Source organism: Argentina anserina, chromosome 5, assembly GCF_933775445.1.
Source record: "Argentina anserina chromosome 5, drPotAnse1.1, whole genome shotgun sequence".
In the NCBI taxonomy this organism is placed as follows: Eukaryota; Viridiplantae; Streptophyta; class Magnoliopsida; order Rosales; family Rosaceae; genus Argentina; species Argentina anserina.
Window position 1 is genome coordinate 11987694 of NC_065876.1, and position 27449 is coordinate 12015142.

The 27449-nt window shown below is 40.7% G+C and overlaps 4 protein-coding genes and 1 long non-coding RNA gene across 6 annotated transcripts; 2 read left to right on the forward strand and 3 right to left on the reverse strand.

Annotated features, from left to right (window-relative positions):
- Positions 1-280: 280 nt before the first annotated feature.
- LOC126794959 (uncharacterized) lies at positions 281-2044 on the reverse strand. The gene is made up of 3 exons (XR_007672199.1): positions 1904-2044; positions 1560-1798; positions 281-464 (listed from the first exon to the last, which is right to left on the reverse strand). It is a non-coding gene; the product is annotated as an uncharacterized LOC126794959 (long non-coding RNA).
- On the forward strand, positions 1530-3459 carry LOC126794958 (expansin-like B1). The gene is made up of 5 exons (XM_050521759.1): positions 1530-1819; positions 1923-2029; positions 2198-2379; positions 2505-2637; positions 2956-3459. The coding sequence occupies exons 1-5, from the start codon at positions 1672-1674 to the stop codon at positions 3157-3159; spliced, it is 774 nt and encodes a 257-aa protein (XP_050377716.1). The 5' UTR covers positions 1530-1671; the 3' UTR covers positions 3160-3459.
- A 313-nt stretch (positions 3460-3772) lies between these two features.
- On the reverse strand, positions 3773-6054 carry LOC126795101 (pentatricopeptide repeat-containing protein At1g32415, mitochondrial). Its single transcript, XM_050521922.1, has one exon. The coding sequence runs from the start codon at positions 6018-6020 to the stop codon at positions 3807-3809; it is 2214 nt and encodes a 737-aa protein (XP_050377879.1). The 5' UTR covers positions 6021-6054; the 3' UTR covers positions 3773-3806.
- Positions 6055-6906: 852 nt separating this feature from the next.
- LOC126794565 (transcription factor MAMYB) lies at positions 6907-8105 on the forward strand. Its single transcript, XM_050521313.1, has one exon. The coding sequence runs from the start codon at positions 7030-7032 to the stop codon at positions 7948-7950; it is 921 nt and encodes a 306-aa protein (XP_050377270.1). The 5' UTR covers positions 6907-7029; the 3' UTR covers positions 7951-8105.
- An 8179-nt stretch (positions 8106-16284) lies between these two features.
- On the reverse strand, positions 16285-19726 carry LOC126794783 (F-box/LRR-repeat protein At4g14103-like). 2 transcript variants are annotated; one of them, XM_050521561.1, is made up of 4 exons: positions 19339-19726; positions 18022-19065; positions 17678-17848; positions 16285-16760 (listed from the first exon to the last, which is right to left on the reverse strand). In XM_050521561.1, the coding sequence occupies exons 2-4, from the start codon at positions 19021-19023 to the stop codon at positions 16446-16448; spliced, it is 1488 nt and encodes a 495-aa protein (XP_050377518.1). In that variant the 5' UTR covers positions 19024-19065; positions 19339-19726; the 3' UTR covers positions 16285-16445. The 2 variants fall into 2 exon arrangements, with proteins under 2 accessions (XP_050377518.1, XP_050377517.1); XM_050521560.1 differs by having other exon boundaries at positions 18022-19174.
- Between the last annotated feature and the right edge of the window lie 7723 nt (positions 19727-27449).

A 27449-nucleotide genomic window follows, 5' to 3' on the forward strand; every position in this document is an offset into this window, starting at 1 on the left:
GGATTTTTAGAACATTGCTGCGATCACATTGTAAATGTTAGACAAACTCAATACACATGAAGAGAAAATTTGCTCCATCTCTTACGTTTACGTGTCTTTAGTTTTTGTGTAGTTCATAAAAACTGCGTAAAATTAAACCTATACGTGTACAATGATAGAATCTCATCACTTCCATTTTCTTCAAAGACTAAACCACCACTAGAAAAGGAAGTGCAGGTCTGCAGCATAAGATGCCTTGCAATTTGCAACTTATGATGCAACGTTTCAAGCCATTCCCATTTCCCAGCTCTTTCCTCTTACATAGCTAGGCAAATTGAGATTGCCAAGGTGTCATCGTCTGGTCCTTGAAACCCTCAAAGTGGTTTCCATGTCATGGCTGATTTGGTTCTACAGATGTGAGATGTGTTTTCTTTTCTTCAATGGCAGTCCACCTCGGCATGCTCCTGTAAAGCATCTTAACAAGCCTGTCAACATATTCATAAAGTCTTGGTCAGATAATCAAATAAACAACTTAAGAGATAATGATGAACATTATCCCTTATGCGTATATGCATTTCAAACAGTGTTTAATATATGTCTTATGCCTGCCCTATACGGCTATATGTAATAGAAAATTTCATAAAAGTTCGTTTTTAGGGGCATGCTTGGAGTCAAATTCAAGAAACAATGACATCTTTTAGCAGTTGAACTATGCTTTGAGCACAAGTACAAATTAATATGCTATGTCTGATATTCAATAATTACCATCAATGGAATAGTGACCCACTTTGGTTAATTAACTTATTGTACAATATTATGCAGGAAATTTCCCTTGATGTGGTTAACAAACATCTTTTATAGTTTGAGTCATCTTTGTCTAATACATGAAAAAAGCATGCTCTCACCATGAAGTAATAACTAGATTAATACAAACTTCTCCTAAGTGGGAACATTATAGATGCCTAACATATGGTTTCAGAGTGCAAAAACACCAAACTCTGCCTGCTAACTCTATTTCAAGTAAATCCATTTCGTAGTCATTCATTCATTCAAAGGTCTCAATCTTTAATTCTGACTTCTGCCTCTGATTTCAAAAGTCAGTTTCAATTCTGCCTATCATAGTCAAATAACAGCATAACAAATCAACTACGTTGTAAGAATCAAATATTTCCTACCTAAAAGTTCTTATTGAGGGCATGCTTTAATATACTGGTTCTTACTAAAAATATCAAATGAAGAGCCACCAGAAAATGAGGGGAAAAAGAAATTATGTTAACACTGCCTAATAGAGAAAGATAGAGAATGCACTCATTGGATTTTACAACTAGGAGTTGGTAAGTATAATGATTCACACTTGAATACAGGTTAAGTAAAGGCTTTTATTTATTTATTTTAATGCAAGAGATCCAAAGGGGGAGAAGTATCGCAATCACATTCACAACGACATTCAAAAGTCGCAGAAAAGTTTTCCACAATAATATTCTGGATCAGACAAATTAACCTATAGCAAGCTAGGAAGGCAGCAGACAAAACAGTAGTTACAGTAGCAATAGCAAAATGTCAAAGTTGGTGAGGTTTACCAAATTGAAGAGATTACACTTCATAGCTACTATAAATACCATTGTAACCATTTAGCTTCATGCAATATTCCAGCTACACCTCTCATTGAATTCCCTCATCTTCTGTCCTACAATGGCTTTCTGTCTGCGATCACCTTTGTGCCTTCTCATTGCTTTTCTTTATTTACAAACACTAGTCGGCAAGGCTGCAACGTGTGATGACTGCTTTGTTCAATCTCGAGCAGCTTATTATCCAAATTCTGAAACACAAGGAACAGAGAGTAAGAAGATTTTAACTTTCATTTGAACAAAAAATAAAAAATAGAAATGAACAGCATATTTAATATAGATATTCTTATTGATACCTTCTCTTTTGAACTGTAGTCGGTGCTTGCGGGTTCGGTGCGTTTGGAGCAACCATTAATGGTGGGGATGTGTCAGCCGCCTCTGACCTCTATCGCAATGGGGTTGGCTGTGGTGCTTGTTACCAGGTAAGACTGCAAAACTATGAAGATCAGAATATGTGTGTCCTTGTGTGTGATTTTAATAAACTGTGATGAAAGGATACAAAATCTCCAAAGTATGATCTTCATATGCTTAAGTCTGAACGGTGTGTGTACTGTTTGAAATGATAATTTTTTATCCTTCATAATCACTAGGTGAGGTGCAAAAACGGTGGCTACTGCTCGGACAAAGGAGTAACTGTAGTTATAACTGATTCAGGCTCCAGTGATCGCACAGACTTCATCCTCAGCCAACGAGCGTTTGCCCGGATGGCTCAAACAACTGATGCAGCTGCTTCTCTATTATCTCTTGGTATAGTTGATGTTGAATACAGACGGTAAGAGCCTAAATACTGGAGCAACATGTCTAGCTATCAACTGCTGGTTCTTATTCTGTGGAAGACTTTATAGGATGATGGATTCTAACTCAAGTATTGCTCTCTCTGACTCCCTTGCCAAACAGTGTCTCATGCAGCTACCCAAACAAAAATATCACAATTAAGATTGATGAGAACAGCAACTATCCTTATTATTTGGCTTTTGTCATATGGTACCAACAAGGCAAGAAAGATATTACAGCTGTCCAGCTATGTGAGGTATTTAATTCTACTATTAAAGTAATAGCTCTTGCTATATATGATCTTTACCCTTGGATCATACTTGGTACTTTCATCCAAGCATTATATGAACCGAAGCAAGTCTGATTTATTCCATACAGTGATTACTGTTGAAACACAGTAAATACTTGCATGCTAGCACAGTTATAGTTTAAACAGGAAAAGGAGAGAAGAAAGTCTCTACTCTTTTTACTGAACATCTTCTTACCTAATAGCCTATCGTTCTGATCAGCATTGCTTGCTATATATCCACTCATCATCTTCATTATATAATTGGAAGATTTTTGAATGTTGCAGACAGAAAACTTTGTCTGTAAGTTACTGGACCGAAGCTATGGAGCAGTTTGGACGACTACCTCACCTCCAACTGGACCCCTGCAAATAAGGATGCTATTCAGTGATGATGATGGTGATGAGAATTGGGTTGTTCCTGTGAATAACATACCACAAGACTGGAAAGTGGGACAAACATATGACTCAGGAGTTCAAGTGAACGTATAAACATACAACAGATTCCATCATCAAATTTCTTCATATTATAAGGGTCATTTCTTTTATTTATATGTTTCAGCTTTATTCATTATTATTTTCAAATAGAAATATGCTTGAATAAGAGGATTAGCAGACTAGCAGGATTCCATGATGTAATCACTGATTTGTAATTTTTGACCTAGTCGAAAGAATTAATCTTTTACGTAGTTGTTTAATACAGTGACTTCCTGCTATACTTCAAATAAAGTGTATCTTCTGTAAAGAGTATGCTTTACTTAGAGGATTAATAGCAGAATTTTAGTTTATCAATATGCTTAAACTGTACTCTACCTAATCAAAGATTCTTTTACTTGCCTGCAAGATTTCATCCATGTCTGCTTCAACCGAGAGAAGTATATGTTTTTCGATGACTAAATTACATTTCTCAGCTATAGTCTAGGTTTAAAATGTCTATTTCCACTCTAAATCGAATTCGAGCATATTTACTCTTATGTGAAAGTGGTATACAACTATAGATTCACAGTAGTAGAAAAGAAAAAAAGAAAAAAAAGAAAGCAACTACGAATCAGAAGTAGAGCAAGTTTACCCTCCATTATGGGATCAATTCACTGTCACATCGATCTTTCTTAAACATAAGGAACTGTACCTGCAACTCTTTACACAGCGGACTCTTTTTGTGATTTATCCATATCGCCAAATAGGATAGAAAGCATATCATTGACATCTGGGTGTATTTTATCTCCAGAGAGGAATACATTAACTCTTCCTTGCACCAGAATCCAACTGCATCCAGGAAACTTTTTTACTCCTTTCAATCTCATCTCTCTTCGTAGCGCTTTTTCCTCAATATGCAGACCATTTGCTGCATATATATTACAAAGGACCACATGGCCTGGTGCATTTAAAGGATCTATCTCCAAGAGATGTTTCGCTGCATATTTAGCAACCTCAGCATTTGTTTCACCAAACCCACATATACCAAGCAATGCTCCCCAAACAGCATGATCTGGTTTTAAAGGTAGCCTCCTAACCAATTCTCGGGCTTCCTTTACCTTCCCAGCTCTTCCCAGAAGATTAATCATACAAATGCAATGCTCCGAAGCTGGTTGAATTCCATAAACATCATTCATGGCATTGAAAAACTCCCATCCTCTGTGGACTAGCCCTGCATGGCTACATGCTGACAGGATGCCCAAAAAAGTTACAGAGTTTGGGTGAGTCCCGGATTGCACCATTGCTTCAAAGATCTTCAGAGTTTTGTTTGCATGCCCATGGTCTGAAAACCCCATGATCATGGAATTCCAAGAAATCAAATCCCGCAAACTCATGTTTAAGAATGTATGGTAAGCATCATCTATCTCCCCACATTTGGCATACATTGAGATCAGTGAGTTACTAATCAACAAGTCAAGCTCATAATGTGTTTTCGTCAGCAGGCCATGGAACTGTCTGCCAGAATCAAGATATGACATTGCACCTGCAGCTCCAAGAAGGACTGAATATGTTGAATTCAGAGGCGAAACACCTTCTTGACGCATTTTAAAGAAGATATCAGTGGCTTCTGCAAATAGCTCATTTTGGATGTGCCCTGAAATCATCGCTGTCCATGAAATTGCATCCCTATCTGGCATAATTTGGAACATATAACAAGCCTTTGACACTTCCCCAACATTAAAATACCCGGTAATCATTAACGTCCAAGAGATCTTGTCTCGGGTTGGTAGTCTGTCAAAGAGATTTTGAGCCCACTCTAGTTGCTCGATTTGTATGTACCCGTTGATCATAGAATTACAAGACTGAACACTATGAGTATTTGAGTGCCTAACAAACAGAAACTCTGCATAATCCATGATCCCGTAGGCCGAGTACATGTGAATAAGGCCCTTCGATAGCCTCCCATCATAGTCATCATGGTTCCAATTGTTGACAAGCAACTGACCATGTAGTTGCTTTCCAAGCTGAGGCACCCCAACACCGGCACAAGCATATACAAGCGATATGAAGGTTTCTCCATTTGGCTTTGCTCCATTGTCTCCCTTCATTTCAAGGAACAGCAACAGAGCTTCTTTATAAAATCCATTCCAAGCAAACCCCCCAATCATGGCTGTCCAAGAAACAACATTCCTCTCAGGCATTTCACGAAACAAAGCATACCCTTCATCGACATCACCACATCTACAATAACCAGACACCATACTAGTCCAAGTAACCACATTCCTCTCCATCATCCCATCAAACACACCCCTCGCCTCATCCATCCTACACCGCTCCGCATACCCACCAATCATCACATTACACGAAACCACATTCTTCACCGGCATCCCCTCAAAAACCTCCCTCGCCCCCTCCACATCCCCATTCTTGACCAACCCAGCAACCATCGAGTTCCACGAAACAACATTCCTCTCCGGCATTGCCTCAAACACCAGCCTCGCGTCCTCCACCCTCCCTGCCTCAGCCAACCCACACATCATCGACGTCCATGACACCACATTCCTCTCCGGCATCTCCTCAAAAAACCGCCAACCCTCACTCAGCCTCCCAGACTGCACATACCCCGACAGCATAGCGTTATAACTAACCACATTTCTCTCCGGCATTATGTCAAACAGAACCCGTGCCTCGTCGACCCAACCGCCTCTGGAGTACTTGGTCACCAAACGAGTCCACTCGACGATGCGGCCGTGTCTGTCCCTGCTGGGCATTTTATCAAGCACCTTGCGTGCATCTTTAAGCAGACGCTGGGACAGGCACCGAAGCAGCTCGGAATCAAAAGGAGTGAGCTTTGTGAACTGGGTAGTGTACAATCGGAAGCTGATTACGGTTTTGAAGAGGGTAAACTGGGCGGGTCTGTGAAACAAGGCGCGCATTAGTGATGAGTTTGTTTTTAAATCAAAGACTTGACCTTTACGCATAATTCTCGATTTTGATTTGATATTGTAGGCGCCAATTATTATTATTATTATTTTTTATCAAATAAACAACTCAAATACTGTAGCGCAGTCACGACCTCCTACTTATAAAGTGAGACCGACACTACTGTGTATTAAATTTTGTATCGAGCACTTTTCTATCTTACGGTTCCAGCAATGGGTGAATTGATACGAGAAATTGGCTAATTTTTAATGTGGTAAATTGATGGAATCAATACTTATCTCATTTGCTAAGGAAAAGAAAATACTTATTGTCTCTCACATGGAATTGAAAGAGGAGGGAAATATAATTTACAAGAAAACTTGTATCCTAACGTTCCGTAACATAAAAAACCTTCTCCGAGAATTGTTAAAAATATTGTGTAATTTACATGACAATTTGCAACAAAAAAAGATTTTGAGTTTGAAACTTAGTATTTTACAACAAGTATTTCCTGTCGTATTAGTATTTCTTTCCTCATAATTATTTTATGTGAACCAAAAAAATAGGTTAATTGAGTTGAAATGAGATTTGTACAAGTTGAACCTAAAAAAGGTACCAAAGGAGCTATTAGGCATCTCCACCAGCCTAGTTATTTTGAAATTATTGGAAATTTAACAATTTTAGGATAATTGATAGCTCCAACAGAATAATTATTAAAAAATTAAATATAATTTTAGCTAAATAATCTGGTTAAATCTAGCTAGACAATGAATAAAACACTATTTAAAAATTAAATATAATTTTTATTAGAGTACCTTTCTTAAAAGTGATATTGATATTTAACCAACGAAGAAAGTCTTCAATTTCTTTGAGTACGACCTCTCTTGATGTATCTGTCAGTAATGGAAGCATACATGAGTTCTGTCTTTGGTCAGCACGATGAAACGGGTCCAAACGACGTCGTCTCTCTCACCTAAATTAAAACCTCCGGGGCGCAACTGAGATCCAGACTCGGATTCAAAAATGGAGTTCCTAGACGAGGACGCAAGGCCAAGGTTCCTCTTCCAATCCAAACCCGTGACGTCATCTTCATCAGAGTCCAACGAGCCTCAGAATCTCAGCAAGCCCTTGATCGCCGCCACCGTTATAGTCTCGCTGCTCCTACTGGCTCTCTCTTTCTTCTTCCTCCAATCCGAGCCCTACCAGTCTCTCCTTATCTGGGTCGCTGTGTCGGTCCTCGTCGGCCCATTCGCGCCGCCGTCTGTCACCGGCGGCGACATAAGAGTCGGCCGCGGCGCGATCGTGGAGTTCCCGGAGGCTATCGGCGAGGTGGAGGATAAGAGGGCTTCGCAGAAGAGGCAGAAGCCGCGGCGGGGAGAAGATTCCGGCGGGAGTTCGGCCGGAAATGGTGATGGGTATGTGAGGGAGGAGAGAAAGGTGGAGGCTTTGGGAGGTGGTGGGAATGGGGTTAGGGTTTTGGAGGAGGAAGGAGAATGGGGTGAGGAGGATGTGGAGGTGTTGAAGAAGCAGATGGTGAAGAATCCGGTGGGGAAGCCGAGGCGGTGGGAGGTGATTGCTGAGGGGTTGGGAGGGAGGTATAAGGTGGAGAGTGTGATCAAGAAGGCGAAAGAGCTGGGGGAGAAGAGGGTGAGTGATTCGGATTCGTATGCCGAGTTTTTGAGGAAGAGGAAGTTTAATGAGAAGAAGGTGGAGAGTGGGAGTGAGGAAATGGGGGAGGAGGGCCATGCTGATGGTGGAGTGAGTTGGGGTGCGAGTGAGGACATTGCATTGCTTAATGCGTTGAAGGCGTTTCCGAAGGAGGCGTCGATGAGGTGGGAGAAGATTGCAGCTGCTGTGCCGGGGAAGACCAAGGCGGCTTGTGTGAAGAGAGTGGCGGAGTTGAAGAAGGGATTTCGGAGCGCTAAGGCTGCGGCGGAGGAGTAGATTGGAGGATCAGTTTTGATTTGGAATTTGAGGAAGGTACTTTGATGAATCGTTGAGTTTTATTTTGCGGTATCTGTTGAATTTGAGATCAGGGTCTTTGTTTTGAGTCGGTTATGGTCGATGAGAAATGTTATTTTGATTACAATCATGAAAGATGTAATGGCCTACTTTAGAGTTTTAGTTCTCATGTTTGATTACTTAACAAATACGAACCAAGTTTCATGCTTGTATACTAGAGAGTGTCTTTGCATATGGCGTTCTATCCAATATTGTTTACATAATAAATGGAAAGAAGATACTTTGATGGTTTTCCATCCCTGTGGTTCTATTGGAAGTTTGATATACAACCTAAAGCTGTAGAAACTTACCAGTAATGAATGATGAAGTCTGAAGAGCACTTGTCAAATTGAGGACTAGTACAGATGAATTAGATCTCTGCTGGTGATATTAGGAATGTCAGCCTCATAGAAAATATCAAATGTTACATGGATAGAAACTTGAAATCCCAAACCAGGCAACAGATTGAGGTTGTTTCCATTAGTCATTTTTAAATAACACTCTCCTCTGCTTGTCTTGGCAGAAATGTGAGATTCCATAAGTTTTAGTTAAAACCCATTATGTATTGGAAATTATGGAAATCCTACTATGGATTAAGCCATATAATATCGGCATTTATATCTGACTCCACTAATGTCTAGTTCTGTGATTATTTTCAGCGTATGTTGAATACATAATTCTTTATTGTAAATTATTGAAAGATATCAAAACACTTTTTTGAATTGTTTCATCCCTTGTCACTCGTATGAATTACAAAGAAGGGATCATATTCTCCATATTCGGAGTTATCAACCATCAAATAAGTGAAACACTGAAGATAATCACTTGTTGATTGGCTAACATATTTGGTTAACGTTTGGTCCGATGAATTTAGACTGAGTAATTAGTTATTGCTGGGTAGTCGTACAACTGAGTGAGTGCGTTAGAAATTTCTTTAGAGCTGGTATATGCGATTGTGGAGGCTGAGATAGTAATCACGGTTCACAAGCTCTTCTACATCTAAGAAACACATCTTGGCTTTCCTCAGGCATTTGGTATTCTTCAAAGAATAGCTCACCAGAAGATCATAGTAGATATCCAACTCTTCAAGATTTGGAGCATCAGCACTAACAAACATTTGGCTCCCATAATTTTCATAATCCTCATGATGATGATCTGCAATTATCATAGCAAATTTACGGACAATGAAACTAACCAAAACCTACTAGGCAAAATTCTGTTGGGCGCCAAAGCGACCATACCAAGTACCAGTCAACACCACCAGGACTACACTACCAATCTGCCATGCCTGCCAAAACCCAGTATCGTTCTGATTTGTTGCTCCTACTCTCGGAGACCTTTTGTTTGCCGTTCTTGTGTGAAACCAATCCCGTCTACGCTTACATCATTCTTCAGACAATAACATCCAACTCTTCAAGACAATCAGCACCAATGAGAACTGAAAGCTTAATTTATTGAAGTAATTGGCACCATGAAACTCATCGGCATTGATACTATAGGATGCAGAATTAACAAGAATTCGGCATTCAGAAACAGAATACCCACCAAGAGTTCCAGCAATACTGAAGCCAGAATCAGTAGGAAATAGGAAAAACATACTGATCACCATAAGGCCAAGTAATACCAACGCCGCCCTCAATGCTAAAGTGGGTAATCTAGCAATGGATGAGGATGGAGATCGGAAGACACTATAGACACAAGAAATTTAATGAAGTAAATCATTTTCATTAAATGATTAAATCGATCAAGAATCCGACAAAATTACACACGTGACCTAAAAGTCAACAAAGTCAGTACAGACCCGAATAAAATTCGCGTAAGCACATAAACGGATGATCGTAATCAAAACTACGTGATTCCGACTTTAATTGAAAATTAAATGTCATTAACGATCGAAATGGTAATCGGATATTTCATTAAATTAATAAATTTCTTTATGGTTATAATTAAATCAATTATTTGAATCTTGATTATTTAAACTAATCAGAAAATACATATTGATTTAATTATACAACTAAAAAAATATTATTATTTTAGTGTCATTAAAATATTCTATAAAATAGAATATTCTTGAAACTATAAATACCTCTTTCAACATAAAGAGATGAAAGATTTTTTACATTGGAGAAAGAAGAAAATCACTTGAGAAATATCACTCTCGACAAATCCCGAAGTCTCTCAAGTCCACGAAGATCATCAAATTCACGAAAAATCGTCAAGCCATCAAATCGCTCGTTCTTCATCAAATCCAAATCCAAACTCAAGTCCACGAGGAATCATCAAGCGGCCAAATCGCTCGTTCTTCATCAAATTCAAATCCAATCTCAAGTCCACGAAGAATCATCAAGCGGCCAAATCGCTCGTTCTTCATCAAATCCAAATCCAAACTCAAGTCCACGAAGAATCATCAAGCGGTCAAATCGCTCGTTCTTCATCTAATCCAAATCCAAATCAAACTCAAATTCTCAAGATCAAGTGCACGTCACCTTGAGCCAAGTCATATACAAAGATAGAATCAGAGGAGTTCAAAAAGATTGTAACCCGGCGCTTGATATTCAATAAATTACATTTTATTTGTACACGTGTCTGCATTCTCGTTTGTTTTCAGATTCGCGTTCTACAAATTGGATTTATTTTGAAGCACCGAGGCATCGAAGTAGATCAATCCAAAATTAAAGCCATCCAGGAAATGTCGGAGCCAAGAAATTTGCGCGAGTTGAAAAGTCTCCAAGGACGGCTTGCTTTCATCAGACGGTTCATATCAAACTTGGCGGGCCGTTGCCAACCATTCAGTCGACTCATGAAGAAAGATGTTCCATTTATATGGGATGAAACTTGTCGCAATGCCTTTGAGAGCATAAAGAAATACCTGGCGAATCCTCCGGTGTTGGGTGCACCTATCGTCGGGAAACCTCTTATCATTTACATCGCGGCACAAGAGAGATCACTTGGGGCCCTTCTTGCCCAAGAAAATGAAGCTAAAAAGGAGAAACCCTTGTACTACTTAAGTCGGACCCTCACCAGACCTGAGCTAAATTATCCGCCGATAGAGAAAATGTGTCTTGCACTCGTGTTTGTCATTCAAAAGTTGAGACATTACATGCAAGCTTACACAATGCACTTGGTGGTGCGAGCCGATCCAGTTAAGTTCATATTATCTAAACCAGTTCTAACCGGACGCATGGCTAAGTGGGCGTTACTATTGAACCAATACGACATCGTATATGTGCCCGCTAAAGCAGTGAAAGGACAGGCATTTGCCGACTTCCTGGCAGACCACCCTATTCCAGCGGATTGGGAAATCTCAGATGAATTCCCGAACAAGGAAGTCTTCCTTGCAGAGGTCCTCCCTACTTGGAAGATGTTTTTCGATGGCTCATCTAGAGCAGACGGGGCAGGGGATGGTGTTATCTTTGTCTCTTCACAAAAGTAGATATTGCCTTATTCTTTCACTCTTGGGGAATTGTGCTCCAACAATGTCGCAGAGTACCAAGCCTTGATCATGGGATTGCAAACAATATTAGAAATTGAAATCCAAAGTCTCGAAGTGTATGGACACTCGAAGTTGGTGATTGATTAACTGCTCACTAAGTACGAGGTCAAGAAGGAAGATTTGGTACCTTATTTCCAACTCACCACACAACGCTTGAAGGGGTTTGATAAAGTTACACTCATACATGTGCCACAGAAAGAAAATCAAATGGCAGACGCATTGGCAAACTTGGCATTGTCTGGAGACGAAATTTTGGACATCCCAATTTGCCAAAGGTGGGTCATGACAACAAAGCATTCACTCCAGTGTGTCAGTTCTCATGTAGTGTCAGTTTACACCATTGATGTTGAAGATTGGAGGGATCCTTTTATCGACTATCTTGAGCACAACAAGCTTCCCGAACATTCAAAGCAAAGGTGGAGCATCAAGCGGCGAGCACCGCGCTTCCTCTACTACAAAGAAACTTTATATCGGAGGTCATTTGACGGAGTACTTCTTCGATGCTTGGGAAAAGATGAAGCGGTCAAAGCCATGGAAGAGGTTCATTCTGAAGTATGTGAAGCACATCAGTCAGGACCAAAATTACATTTTCAAGTAAGACGACTAGGGTATTATTGGCCCACCATGGTCAAGGATTGTATGGAGTATGCACAGAAATGCCAAGCTTGTTAGTTTCATACCAACTTTATTCATCAGCCACCTGAGCCGTTGCATCCGACAATTGCTTCACACCCATTCGATGTCTGGGAAATGGATGCAATCGGACCCATCACTCCGAAATCATCGGTTGGTCATGTGTACATTTTGGCAGCCATGGATTGCTTCTCAAAGTGGGCAGAGGCGATACCGCTCAAAGAAATAAAGAAAGAGAATGTTGTGGAATTCATTACGTAAGCATTATACAGCGCTATGGTATACCACGGTGCATCATCACATACAACGCCAAGTACTTCTCGAATACCGCAACAGAAAAGTTAAGCAAACAATTCCACTTCAAGCTTCACTTCTCGTCAATGTACAATGCTCCGGCAAATGGTTTGGCAGAAGCATTCAATAAAACGCTTTGTAACATTCTGACGAAAACTGTCAGCAAGAAGCAGAGGGATTGGCATGAGAAATTGGGCGAAGCTCTCTGGGCTTATATAACGACGTATCGGACAGACACAAATGCTACACCTTATTCTCTTGTCTATGGTGTCGAAGCCGTGTTACCATTAGAGAAAGAAATCCCTTCATTGAGAATCGCTTTGCAAGAAGGTCTCACAAATGAGGAAAATTTCAAGTTGCGCCTTCAAGAGTTAGAAGCTTTGGACGGGAAGAGGTTTGATGCACAACAACACCTGAAATGCTACCAAGCTCGGATGTCACACGCCTTCAACAAAGGTGTTCGACCACGGTCATTTCAAGTCGATGATTTAGTTCTTGCTGTTCGAAGACCCATCATTATGACGCACAAGTCTGGCTCCAAATTCAAGTCAAAGTGGGATGGTCCTTACGTCGTCAGAGAAGTTTACACCAATGGAGCTTATAAAATTGTGGCAGAAGACGGTTTGAGGATCGGTCCCATCAACGGCAAGTTCTTGAAGAAGTACCATGCTTGAAAACGTCAAAGATGCTCCAAGTCTGCACGAGCCTAAACTGCACAAGACACACAAAAAAAAAACAAAAAAACAAAAGAACATGCTCCACGCCTACATGAGCTTAAACTGCACAAGGCACCAAAAGAAAAACCCTTGAACTACATGATGACTTGATTCTTTCTTTAGAAGGATACGTAGGCAGCTTGAGAATAGCAATCTTAAGTTCAGTCACATCAAATGATAGACAAATTCTTATTTCACTGCGTAAGTCCACTACAAGACGGGAGTTGAGCTGCCATAGAATGAAGCTTTAAAAGTGAATGGCCCAGTAAGAGAGGGATACACGGTTAAAATGGTGCCATCATGTTGCCCATCTTCAACATCGTCAAAGATAGTGATTGTCTCGTCTTTGAAACTTCTGAAAGCCGCCATGCTGAATGTGATGCGTAAAGCCTAAAATGCTTTCATTGAGTGTTGTCAAGTCTATGAATTTAGAGCAGTCAAGCGATTAGATCGTTTACGTTCTTCAAACTCTTGAAGGCCACCGTGGTGAATGTGATGCGTAAAGCCTAAAACGCTTTTATTGAGTGTTGTCAAGTATATGAATTGAGAGCAGTCAAACGATTAGGTCGTTTACGTCCTTGAAACATCTGAAGGCCGCCATGTTGAATGTGATGCGTAAAGCCTAAAACGCTTTTTATTGAGTGCTGTCAAGTCTATGAATTGAGAGCAGTCAAGCGATTAGGTCGTTTACATTCTTCAAACTCTGAAAGCCGCCATGTTGAATGTGATGCGTAATTTTATTGAGTGCTGTCAAATCTATGAATTGAGAGCAGTCAAGCGATTAGGTCGTTTACGTTCTTCAAATCCGTCAGAAACCTACGCGTTTCGAAAGAAATCGAATGGTTAGATTGATCGCGGCGCTCGAATTGTTGTCAAAATCCTACAAAAAAAAAAGGTTAAAAAAATCGGATTCAAACCTCAAAAAAAAAATTTTGGATTCAAACTGTAAAAAAAAAGTCAAAGTCAAACAAAAGTCAATGTCAAAAAAAAGGTCGCACCTTAAGCCTGCGGGCAAGCCCGCACAGGATCATACCAGCCGGGGTCGCACCTTAAGCATGTGGGCATGCCCGCACAGGATCATACCAACCAAAACAAAAAGAAATCAGCCCGAGAATAACCCATAAATTCACAAAAGCTCCCCCTCATTCTTGCAATCCGATCTCTGGCGACTCTACACCTCTGGCCGGTGCACCACCTGCATCACCATCAGCTCACCGTCGCCGTCCTCCCTTCGGCCTTGGATGGCCCCGCCGCCACCGAAAATAGGAGAACAAAGGAAGAGACAGTCGGCTCTTTCCGGCGTCTCCGACCACCTGTCCGGCCACCATTTTGGGTCAACTCCGGTACTTTTCTTCTTCTTCTCTTCGTGCTAAACAAGTTTGTGTAATTAGTTTTTGGAGTGGATGAAGATTTGAGGAATCTGGATTTTGGAAATTCTTGAAGCCGTGTTGTTCTTCGTGCTTTGATAGTAAAGGCTGCTGCTGCTTGATTCTATTATTCTTGATACCTGTTGTGAAGTCTGGTTGTTAGCTTTCTGGATTGAATGGATGAAGATTCAAAATTTCTGCATATTGATTGTTGAAATGCATGAATTTTTCTGAGCAGCTACGGGTAAAAAAAAAGGGGAAACAGAAAACTACCTTGCATCCATGGCCTTATGTTGTTAGACTGGCAGAACGGAAGAACTCCAAGTTGAAGAGGAAGATGAAAATTAAACAGCTTATGTTGAACTAGAAGATCACGGGTGATTAAATAGAACTTCATGGGAGAATGCAAAAGCACGCTCAAGCAGACAAACATGCAGCTCATTAATGCAGGCAGAAGAAAAAAAATCCAACACTGCTGAGCAATCAATGCAGCTCATTAATGCAGGCAGAAAAAAAAGGCAACACTGCTGAGCAATAAATGCTAGAGATGAATTGTCAATGATCATCAATAAATGCTCAAACCATGTCAAATCAACACCAAATCAAATAAATCGACGGGAAAATGAATAATTTCTCTTTGTGACGAACTAAATCTCGTAAGTCATAAGGAAAGATTACTACAAAATTTACAGAGTCCCAGAAGCTAGCTCCAGAAATTCTCCAAATTAAAGTACATACTTCAAGCTGCACTTTTGGCACGTGACGACGACATGTCTGCAGCACGACTTGAAGTTGAGGCATTTATAGACACAAGAAATTTAATTAAGTAAATCATTTTCATTAAATGATTAAATCGACCAAGAACCCGACAAAATTACACACGTGGCCTAAAAGTCAACAAAGTCAGTACAGACCCGAATAAAATTCGCGTCAGCACATAAACGGATGATCGTAATCAAAGCTACGTGATTCCGACTTTAATTAGAAATTAAATGTCATTGAGGATCGAAATGGTAATCGGACATTTAATTAAATTAATAAATTTCTTTATGGTAATAATTAAATCAATTATTTGGATCTTGATTATTTAAATTAATCAGAAAATACATATTAATTTAATTATACAACTAAAGAAATATTATTATTTTAGTGTCATTAAAATATTCTATAAAATAGAATATTCTTGACACTATAAATACCCCTTTCAACATAAAGAGGGGGGATTTTTTACATTGGAGAAGGGAGAAAATCACTTGAGCAAGATCACTCTCGACAAATTCCGAAGTCTCTCAAGTCCACGAAGATCATCAAATCCACGAAGAATAGTCAAACTATCAAATCGCTCGTTCTTCATCAAATCCAAATCCAAATTCAAGTCCACGAGGAATTATCAAGCGGCCAAATCGCTCGTTCTTCATCAAATTCAAATCCAAACTTAAGTCCACGAAGAATCATCAAGCGGCCAAATCGCTCGTTCTTCATCAAATCCAAATCCAAACTTAAGTCCACGAAGAATCATCAAGAGGTCAAATCACTCGTTCTTCATCAAATCCAAATCCAAATCAAACTCAAATTCTCAAGATCAAGTGCACGTCACCCTTGAGCCAAGTTATATACGGAGATAGAATCAGAGGAGTTCACAAAGATTGTAACCCTGCGCTTGATATTTAATAAATTACATTTTATTTGTACACGTGTCTGCATTCTTATTTGTTTTCAGATTCGCGTTCTACAGACACTATTTAAAAAAGATACAAAGTTAGCAGTTAAAACCGAAGTGCACATAAGTAAAGGCACGTCATTCCCAAAGAAATATACATGCCAAAAGATTGTTTGGAGGAAACTTGGAGTTACCAGTTAGAACTTACAATAAAGAACGAAAGTAAAAGGGCTATATCTAAAACAGCAACATATTCCCCAGAATGTGGATCCCAGTCAAACAATTGTCTGAAATTCAATTTCACAGTTCTTGGAAGCCATCGGGAAATTAGAAAATTTGGACGATAAGGTGATAGGAGACTGTGACTTTGTCTCTTTGTCGTCACTAAGACGAGTATGAATAGTCACCTTATTCAAAGACTTGGCATGCTTCACCAAGTACTTTGCCACTCTTATGTCGTTTGGACACCCCTTGAAATCCCATAGGCAAACAGTCTTGAGGAGTGAAATTAAACAAGTATGTGCAAACTCTGGTGCTTCCCATTCATGAACAAGAACATCCTCATCGCCATCATCACAATATTTGGGTTCCTATTTGAAACAACGCGAGTTAAATTTACTTCTATAGGATACCGGTATATAACTTGGCGAAAGTTATTCAATGCACGGGCCGTGCATATGGACGGGTCATCTAGACCGTTCATATCAACACGTGGATGTATTTTAAGGTCGTCTGAGATCAGACGCCAATTTAATCCAAGAGTCGCGTGAGGCTCCTAAAACCATCCATAGCTGCATCTGGGTTCAGATGCATTAAGAGTCCCATCTTTCAAAATTTTGAGATTATAATCAAATGAGAAGAGGAGATACAACGAGGTGATCAAAGTCTTGCAATCAAGTTGCCGTCGTAGCTTTGCAATCGCCGAGCTCCCAGACCTTCAACATATAACTTCTTGATCTTCCCATTTCAATTAGAATTATGAGTCTGTCTCTATAATTTTATTATTTTTTTATTCCGAACTGAGTTCTTGTGGATTAAATTGGAACTGAGATTTGGGAGTGAGATTTCTTAGCCGAAGAAGGAGAATTGGGAATTGGGATAGTTAAGCGGAGCTCAGCGATGATTGTCGCCGATGGCTTCGGTTTTGAGGTTGACTCGATGGGACAGTGGGGAGGCTGCGGCGGCAGAGTAACCAAAACATATCAAATAGGGGGTGGGAGATGAGATGAAGGAGTGTGTTGTCTTGTTTGTACAGAGAAGGGGTGGAGGGATGGAGGTGTTGTGTTTCATGTGCAGGTCAGCCCCAAACACCAGTAGCACTAATAGCGCGTGCCGTGCAAACATCCCCGTGTATATACACGGCCCGTGTATGGAATAAGCTCTCATAACTTGGAACAACATCCGCATTGTCATCATCACAATAAATGGAGTCCTTTTATAATTGAAAATAGATCTTCTATATTATACCCGTATCATCTTGGGATAAAGACAGTCAAGATATACTTACATTTCTAAGCACGTATTTTGTGATTGCCGATATCTTGAGATGCTCCAAATTTGGTGATATCTTGAGCAAAGTTGCCAGTGATTGCAAACATCGACAAGTCTGAAGTTGTAGCTCCAAGTGGTTCAAATTCTTAAAAGTAGGCAGAAGATGATGATGTCCGACATTGAGAGCCTACAGAAATGATGAAGTAAATAGGTCAGTCAAAGAATAACAGTTTGTTGCCATCATATAGCTTACATTCCACTGAAAAATCCCAGCAATTGGACAGAGAGGCTTCTATTGTTCAAAAAACAAAGAAAGACAGAAAGGCTTTCAATCACTGCATGAACAAACAACATACGTACCACCAAAATTGGAGCTTCTATTGTCAAGTACTTCGCATGACAAATGCCTACATAAATCTGACGAATGCGATCAGCTAGGCCAAGGAAACAATCATGTTTCTCTAGCTCTTTCAAATCAGAGAACTCTATCTTGGCTTTGCTTAGACTTTTGGCATTCTTCAAAGAAAAGCTCACCAAAACATCAGAGCAGAGATTCAACTCTTCAAGGATTGGAGCATCAACATTAACGAAAGTTTGGCACACATAATTTACAAAATCATTAGCAGGAGGAACCATGGCAAACTTATGAACATAGAGCTTAATTTGTAGTCTCTTTAGTTTAGGTGCAGATACATCAAGTTTGAAAGCTGATGTGTCTGCAAGGTTCCCAGCTATAATCAGATCTTCAAGCACAGGGAAATGAGAAAAGAGCTTCTCCATCGAGTCAGAATCGGGATACGATAGTCTGACATCAAGGAACTTGAGACGTGGGAAGCAATTTGAGCTAGGAGTAATGACACTAATACCTCTGCGCAGCCACAGCTTTAAACTCACCAGTGTGCGGCACATGAAAAGCCTTTTGGGAACCTCAAAATGTGGGTCTGTAGGAGTGCCAATACTAAGATCAAGCTCCAAAACATTACGCCGAATGGCAGTGGCAATCCAAGCATAAATAAGAGAAACATCATGCATTCTTGAAGCTACAAGGCGGAATCTATGAATGTCTCCAGGGCAACGAAACATAAGTACTCGATTCACAAACTGTGCAAACCAATCCGGGCGATATCTTTTAGTCCGAGGTAAAGTATGATACATATATGCTCTGTGATATTCTTCTTCATCCAAATCAAGAATGGGAACTGAAGCCCACACATTCTTCCATCTATGTGATAACACACTGGTCCTTACAGCCTCTCTGGTCGAAAAGCACGAAAGAATGTGGCAAAGAAGTGCATCAGACAACCCACTAATCCTATCCTCGTTTTGAGAGCATGACTTGAGACGCTTTGAGTTTGAATCCATTTTATGATGTGAAACTTTTTCTGGAAAACAAAATGTGGAGCACTGGTTAAGACCCAACTGCAACCATGTTAGTCGGATGATCCCCAATCTCCCCCCAAATAATTATATAGCAGAACTTCCATAAAAAACAGATCAGGGTATTCCATCTTTACTGTAAAGTACTAAACTCAAGTTAGTTTGATTGGAAAAACAAGCTTAAAGTACATGCAACAACTGGATATGAAACAGAGAAGACAGATTGCGGAGATAGCAAACTGGGTGTTCACTTTTCAAAGTTGAGTAATAATCGAATAAAAACAGAGATTGGGGAAGTACCTGAGGCGGAGGGAGTCAGACGGCGTCGTTTTGCGGGCGGTTGTTGGTGGTGGTTCTGGGGTGTAGGAAGAGGTGGCGATAGTGCTGGAGGAGGAACAAGAGGAGCATTGTACGAGGGTGTAGTGGGGTTAGGCTGAGTCGGTAATGGGTGTTGTTAAATACCCGGCAAAGTGCCCTTCTTGCATACATTCATGGAACCTATTCTCTGCCTCAGCCCCCAGGTCGTTGTTTAGGAATCATGATGAATCGTATGAGATATGAACATGCCTAACATGAGACAATTACAAAAATCTTTGACGGATTATATAATTATAAGTTAAGCTAAGCTAAGAGGAAACACAGATTTCATGGGAGCATTGGATGGACTCATATTTGATGAAAAGCTTGAACGTGCGCTCTTCTAACTCCCTCACAGAGTCTCTTCCTCCTCTTCTGTTTGTAAATATACCCTCAAGGCCTCGTATGGTTCTCTTGCTTGGTTAGAGATTTCTATCACTTTGTTATCTCTACTGCTATAAAACCACACCTCAAGTACCAACTTTCAAATATATCAATATGTAATTTTACTCTCACACACATAGGCATAAGGACACTTACGTAAAAATACTGATTAATTTTTTTTAAAACTATCTTTCTGTTTCAGGATGAAATAATTGTGTATTATTGAATGATATGGTGGTCTTTATATAGGCATTACAAAACTACAATCCCGTAGGATTCGGAGTCCTAATCTATTACGGAGATGCTAATCTATCTCCTAACAGGAAACCTATTAGGCTAAGACACACATAAGGGTAGAATAGTAATTCTCCCGGAACACTCCCCCTTGTGTCGCATGCCTAGGTTGCATGGTGCACACATCGTTGCCTCGGTAAAAACCTTGTCAAGCAAAACAAAAACCTCTTGGGTAAAACAAAAGCTTGATCGAAGGGAAAAAGAGCACAACGCACCGTCTACATTTGATAGCATCATGTGAGCTAGACTCCCCCTGAAGTCTACGAAACAACTCCCCCTGATTAATGCCATAATCATGGAGTACAAAGAACAACGTATACAACGTTCATTACATGCTTCTCAAACGTAGTCTTGGGCTAATGATTAATCATTAATCTAGCCACACATCCTTAGATCATCCATGCTATACTTAGCCAAACTTAGATCTTAGGAAACAAGATTGCATAACAACTCAAAACAAGAGTTTGCAATGAAAATCAGATTCTCGGGTAGAATGACCTTCACTCACTTAAACGGCCATAACTTCTTCGTCAAAATAGGTATCAGTGAACCGTAAAATGTTCTGAAAAGTAGACACCCGTGTCTTTCCAGTGACATAAGGTTCACAACCTCATCCGATCGGAGCAGTTCACAATGCTCTGTCGAAGTTGACTGACTTGCAAATTTCCAGACATGACTGTCCTATTTTGCTAAAACGGGCATAACTCACTCAATATGATAGCTATGAACGAATGGTTGATGTGCATGGAAAGTAGACACATAGGCCTTTCCAACGGTACCAATTTCACCATATTTCATCGAGCGAGCTGTCTTGTAGGTCTCGTTGAAGTTGACCTACGAAACTGGACAGATTCTGATTTGTCACATTTAATGTGTCTTTCGCGAAAAGAATGGGGGAATGGACCAATGAAGGACTGATTTTTAGTCCAAGACAGAACCGTACGCATCCTCTACGCTACCAGTGTCGACTGCTACACCAAGGCGTACGTTGATGTTGCTGGAGCTGCTGGCGGCGTTGGTGTGGATAGGATTTGTGTTGGTTCACTAAGTGTAGAACTAAACCCATGTCAAAGAAGCAATGCAAGTCCAATGACAATGCATAGGCGCATAGTTAATCACGTCATAATGAAGGCAATAGTGTCCCAACAACACTAGCATGCATGAATGTATAGCTCATTGAATCTCTTCATCATCTATACTTAGACGGAATAGAGAATCAAGAATTAGCTTCATATGAACACATATGGGTATGAGTTCTTGCAACCGATTGTACTACGTTCTCTCGAACGTCGCAATCTGATTACATAAGCTCTCCGTGGTCTAGAGGCATTTAAAGTCCCTCAGGCACTCTCATATCTGCGTCAAGATCCCTTTACAGATATTCTATGACCACTATCATATGCTGCAAATCAGTTTTCATGGACACTACTACTGATCAAGTAGCGGAAAGAAATTATGTCCATAACGAGAGAATATAACTCATCGTAGTCAATACTAGGATAATGAGACAATCTTTGCGCCATAAGTCCTGCATATATCGCATGACTTCATCTTTCTCATTACACTTACGAACAACGACCAACATAACAAGTCTAGTTCAGCCTGTATTGATTCTTTCCACTTCGGTCAAGTTGCTCATCGTTGATGCTTTACAACGGAATAAGAGCATAAGCGAATACATCATCAATCATGGGAGATCAATACATTAAACACACGCGCGCGCTGTATACGATCAATTCGTGAGATTTCTATTCTTCTCTAACATCAACAAAAGGAGTCTGTAGCGTCCCACAGAAACTTAGTCGATACACATGTTTAGAGAATATCTCTTGATGATGGGCGAAATACTTGTGCCTACGCACTTCGCTTCTTTCTAGTTTTGATTCTAGAGAATAATGGTCTCCCCCTCATCTAGGCAGGAGCCAAGACCGAAGCTATGACCCTTACTAGTCCATCTTTGCGTTTGCCGCCCTTATTTTGTGGTGCAATGCCACGGGCGCCGACAACACCACAGCGTACGATGGTGCCATCGCCGGCTTCCTTCCCACTGTCAGGGATGGTGCCAACGGTGCTAGGACCAGGTCATATGAAATTCTCTCATATTCTGAGAGTTCCAACCTTACCGGCACATCACAGCATTTATGTGCGATCTCGTCACTTTCGCAATATCGGTAAAGTCATTAAGCATCGAATCTTTGACTTTCTGGAGGTCGATAATGCGTTGCACATTTGCTCACTTTGAGTAGTGCGGGATCTTAATGAGACATAGTGCCACACCACGTCAATTCCTGGCGTTAAAACCAGAATGGGAGCATTCCATATCTCCCCCTAACGACGGGAAGTATGTCTCATCAAAGTGACCGTCTGCTAATATCGCAGGATAGAGATCAACGGTTGTAGATTGGAAATAGCGGACAAGTGTTGGTGATTCATAAATCATAACCAACCAGAATACTTAATCGTTTCAAGTAGACCCCTTGAGATAACTACAATAGAGGCACATAAACAACTTTAACCAAATAGGCGTTAGTGAAAAGAACGTTGGGACCGTATCCAGTGACCATCTGGTACGCACTAAACGCTTGGCAAGTTGTGGGTCTGAAACGAATAAGTGTCGCTGCATGCAACATCATTACATATCCCCATGCAAAAATCGGCAGGTTAGTACCCATAACCAAGTCCGAGCTCTGCTAGATCGTGCGGTGAATGAACATGAGGAATAATATGTTCAACGACGATCCTAGTAGATATGCAAAACGAAATCATCAAAGTCGTGGAGGTGAACTCTCCAATGGTATCCATTCAAATAGATTTGAGAGGATAGGAAGGGTGGTGAGCCCTTAGTATGATGATCATAGCTAAAAACTTTAGCGAATGCAGCGTTTCTTGTGGAAAGCAAAGCGACGTGTGACCAACGCGTCGATGCTCTTAACCTATACCATAAAAATACTGAAAAATGTCTGTATTCGGTTGGATAGGGTCCACTAATGTCACCTTAAATACTTTGTAAGAATGGAATGTTCTCGGTTGGAGCCTTAGCAAATAAGGACTTCCTTGAAATCTAGCAAAAGAACAAGCTTTGCAAAATGAGCGATTGGCATCAGAGATTGTCATGGAGGCATTAGAAGACACGGGAGGCATCACAAGCTCCTGTGAAGGAGGGGATGCCGCCACCGACGGCCTTAATGCCATGGAGCCGCCGAAATAGGCAGGCTCGGCCTCACCGTGTGGAGCATGGGTGAGGTGGTCCTCCAATCGCTTCGTGAACATGAAAAATAGATGATAATGTGAATTTCAAAGAACTCGAATCATCATATCTTGTTCAAAATGACCAAAAAAACGATCATGTCAAAACCGAGAAGACAGTAAAACCGAACCCATGATTCAAAGAATCTTGAGTTACATAAAGCTACTGCTGCAGGCAAGCAAAACGATGTCTACAGGCTAACAAAGCTATTGTCGAAGCTTGAAAAAGATACTGTCAATGAAATCTGACAGATTTATTCCTCTCCATTCTTAACACAAATATCAAGATGAAAATCCATCATTGGCATGTATGGCCTTTAAAACTTAGCAAGGCACGAAGATATAGAACACAATCTCCGCACGAGATCCATAAAACAACTACCTGCGCCGTAGGACAGTGTGGGTGGTTACGCAATTAGCAAGACACTCGATTTCATGGCGGGACATTCTCAAAATGAAGATTAAGAAAGTCAACGACGCGGTGAACTTCTCTACACAATACGCCGTAGGATATTGTAAGAGAGGGGATTGAAACAAATGGCAATCCCATCGAATGTATCACATGGCAATAGAACTACATTCTTCAACTCAAGAGTTGGAAAAACATGGTATTCGAGCAGTTGAATACCAAACAATTTAGGTGGTAAAAACCATCCAATTGGTGCGGGTGGTCACCAATAATAATAAAATCATTTGAGCTATGAAACGACTTGGAGAAAACCGGAAAATTAACCGGAAAACCATGTCAAATTAACTCAAAACCGGGTGAATTTTGGACTAGGAAAACATGGCAGCAAGAACTGCTGAGATATGCCGGAAAAATGACGAGAAACGACGAAAAAAAAAAACACGTCGGAAGCCGGCGGCACCGATTGCCGGAAATCCGGCCGGCGGTGGCCGGACCTGGCCGGTATGGAGGCCGTAACTTCAGGTCCGACAGGGAACGCCGTCCGGAACCGGATGGCGGTGCCGGAAACGCCGGCAAATGGCCGGAAGGCGGCTAATACGCCAGTAAAACGCCGGAAAACGTTCCGGAAACGCCGGAACAGTGACCGGAAAAAACGACGTCAATTTTGACGTTCCGAGGTCCGTTTTCCAAATTTCAAAGTCCAAAATCACAATGTAGTGCTATTGGGGTCCCATGTAACCCAAAAGCGGCCAATTTAAAAACCACGTGAGTTGCAACGTTGACCATGCATGCTAAGCCAAGGCAAATAAAATTCTCACGAGTCAATCTTGTAAACAAGAAATACGAGAGATTTTATAGAATATGCCAATATTTAATACAACACAAACAAGCTTCCAATTCCAATAGACGACTTAAGCTAAAGTCGAGCAATAAGCATGGCAATGCCAACGTCATACTTGAAAAATAGTAAGCAGAAAACATAGTCAAAATAGATTGACTAATCAAAAGTCCGTAGCAACAAATCTTGCATATCGGATTGGGCGGAGCCTTAGCCTGAGGCTCAAAAATGTTTGCTTACTTGAGAATGGAAGAATGTTACTTTTCCATCTCCAAAATTCCCTCAAGAAATAGATACAGGTGCCAAAAAGGGCATGCGTTTCTTGGATGTGGAGTATGCATCAAGGTCAACTCTGATAATACAACGTCATAGACGTTCATTAAATCACTTTAAGTGTGTCCCATAGAATTCTTTATTTTTGAGATCTTTTGTCAGCAAATAGTGCTGCATCAGAGTAATGAATCAACTCAAATAAATGAGTACGTAGACCTTGGGATTATCGTTTATAGACATGAGTTTAAGAAAACTCAAACATTCAAATAACAGTCGCGATGGCGACGCATCCATAAGAAACGAGGGTTGTATAGGTTTCGAATAATCGAAATATTCAAGTATGTAACCGGAATTAGAAGGGTTGTGATGTATATGGTCACAAAATAATCGATGCATATCGGCGATTCTCATGATCGCACCCAAAACAGCGGTGCACTCAGGCGACCACACGAAATCGATATCTTCCTTTTTAAATAATAACGTGACTCCCCCAGGACCGTCACACGAAAAACGTCGACCAAGAGGGGAATCATATCCCTCTTTGGTCTCATCGGCGTTATAAGAAAGGCCGGAAAAGAAGACATGAAAAAGGCTAATAGCGCCCGATAATTTATATATATATGTTCAAAAGCAGCAACTCTAAGAAAAACATACTTGTTGGTCTGCCAAATAGACCGCATATAAGTAAATTGCTCTGCAAATCGATCGTCATGCATGAAGTTGCTTGTTGAATTCCTTTTCGATCTTCGTCCGATGACATAAAAATCTTGGGAGGATACGATCGGAATCGTATGTAGATGGCAAAAGTATCGTCCATCTCGGCATGAATGTCATCACCATAGTACGACGAGTAATCACTTTTCCTATGCAAGCACGCGAAACAGAGTTAGAAAACGAAACCGTGCAAATAAATGATTTAATAAGCAATAGGAAAAGAAAAAGGAAAAAAGAGAAATAGTTTAAAGGCCCAAAATGGTAGAGAAGACGGGAGTAGCTTCTCTTGAGCGAAGAGTTTGCTTGTGCAGTTCGCGTTCATTGCGTATATATGCGGGAGGAGCAATTTTGAATCCTCTGATGCGGGGTTTGTCGGGGCAAAAAGATGTTTTTGCGGAGCGAATGCGGAGGATACCCTGCGGGGCTGCGGAGGCTGCGTGCAGGGGTAGCAGGGGGGTCGCAGGGTCTGCAGGGGGGGTCGCAGGGGCTGCAGGGCAGGGCAGCGTGCGGGGCTGCGGGGGGCAGCGTGCAGGGGCTGCGTGCGTGCATGCAGGGGCTGCGCGCGGGGCTGCGGGGGCAGCACGCAGGGGCTGCGCGCGGGGCTGCAGGGGCTGCGGGGCTGCGTTGCGGCGGCAGCGATGCGGCGGCTGCAGGAGGTGCGCCGGCGAGGAGATGCCGGAGCTTGGAATCGACGGCGGCCGGCGGAGGAGAGAGAGAGAGAAAAAAAATAGGGCTCTAAAAGTTCAGGGTTTTAGAGCAACGTGCTGATAACGTGTTTCAGGATGAAATAATTGTGTATTATTGAATGATATGGTGGCCTTTATATAGGCATTACAAAACCACAATCCCGTAGGATTCGGAGTCCTAATCTATTACGGAGATGCTAATCTATTTCCTAACAGGAAACCTATTAGGCTAAGACACACATAAGGGTAGAATAGTAATTCTCCCGGAACACTTTCATAATAAACAAAATTACATAATAATATTACATTTTAAACTTAAAATTAAACGTTACAAATGACAAACATGTGTTATAAAATCATGTGCATCGCACGGTTAATAGGTTAGTTCTATTTAAAGTCAAGTTTTTTAATTAAAAAACAAACTCACAACAATAATCATCGTTATAAAGTTTTTCATTTGATTATTGAAACACGGAAATGTAAAAGAGAGAGATAGGGAGGTGATGTGTATGCTCTTTTGGAATAGAGTTTTTTTTTTGATACGAAAAGAAATGCATTAAAAAGATGAGCTTCTAGGACATCCACATTGTATAATATCAAATAATAAGACATTAGAAGCCTCATTAGGAACCCTATCCAACCAACTAGTCCCTTGGCAATGCGAGTGATCAAGGTTTGCTACAACATCAGCAACAAAGTTTGCTTCCCTATAAACATATTTGAAAGAAATTGAATCAAAACTTGCAGCTAGAGTTCTAATGTTTTCCACAACGCTAAATAGGCGCCACGGAGCTCCATAAACACTATTGATTGCATTGATTACAAATTTTGAATCACATTCGACTTCCAGATTGCGAGCCTTTATCTTTTGCAATGACAAGGCTATCTCTAAGGGCTATAGCATCAACGGGTACTGGGTCTAAATAACTAAGGGGCAAACCAGAAAAATAAGTGATAAAATTAAAATATTAGGTATATTTAGATATTTATTTGGTATATTTGACTGCACCCGTCGGTATTATAATTAGAAAGGTTTATGTGTCGTAGAGTTGAGTCTTGATATTTCTTTAGAATCCCACATCGAAAATAAATAAGTTAGTGCGAAACGGGTTTATATGTGTTTGGCTGTTTGTAAATAATGTGGGAGTGTACCCCACGGGGTACGTATGACCTATGCGAATTGGAATACATACCTGTGCCTTGGACATGT

Coding starts and splice junctions, on each gene's coding strand:
- LOC126794958 (XM_050521759.1), top strand. CDS start 1,672: ATGGCTTTCTGTCTGCGATCACCTTTGTGCCTTCTCATTGCTTTTCTT. Junction 1,820..1,922: donor TGAAACACAAGGAACAGAGA/GTAAGAAGATTT, acceptor TTTGAACTGTAG/TCGGTGCTTGCGGGTTCGGT. Junction 2,030..2,197: donor GCTGTGGTGCTTGTTACCAG/GTAAGACTGCAA, acceptor CATAATCACTAG/GTGAGGTGCAAAAACGGTGG.
- LOC126795101 (XM_050521922.1), bottom strand. CDS start 6,020: ATGCGCGCCTTGTTTCACAGACCCGCCCAGTTTACCCTCTTCAAAACC.
- LOC126794565 (XM_050521313.1), top strand. CDS start 7,030: ATGGAGTTCCTAGACGAGGACGCAAGGCCAAGGTTCCTCTTCCAATCC.
- LOC126794783 (XM_050521561.1), bottom strand. CDS start 19,023: ATGGATTCAAACTCAAAGCGTCTCAAGTCATGCTCTCAAAACGAGGAT. Junction 17,849..18,021: donor TAGAAGCTCCAATTTTGGTG/GTACGTATGTTG, acceptor TCATTTCTGTAG/GCTCTCAATGTCGGACATCA. Junction 16,761..17,677: donor CAAAATACGTGCTTAGAAAT/GTAAGTATATCT, acceptor TGTTTCAAATAG/GAACCCAAATATTGTGATGA.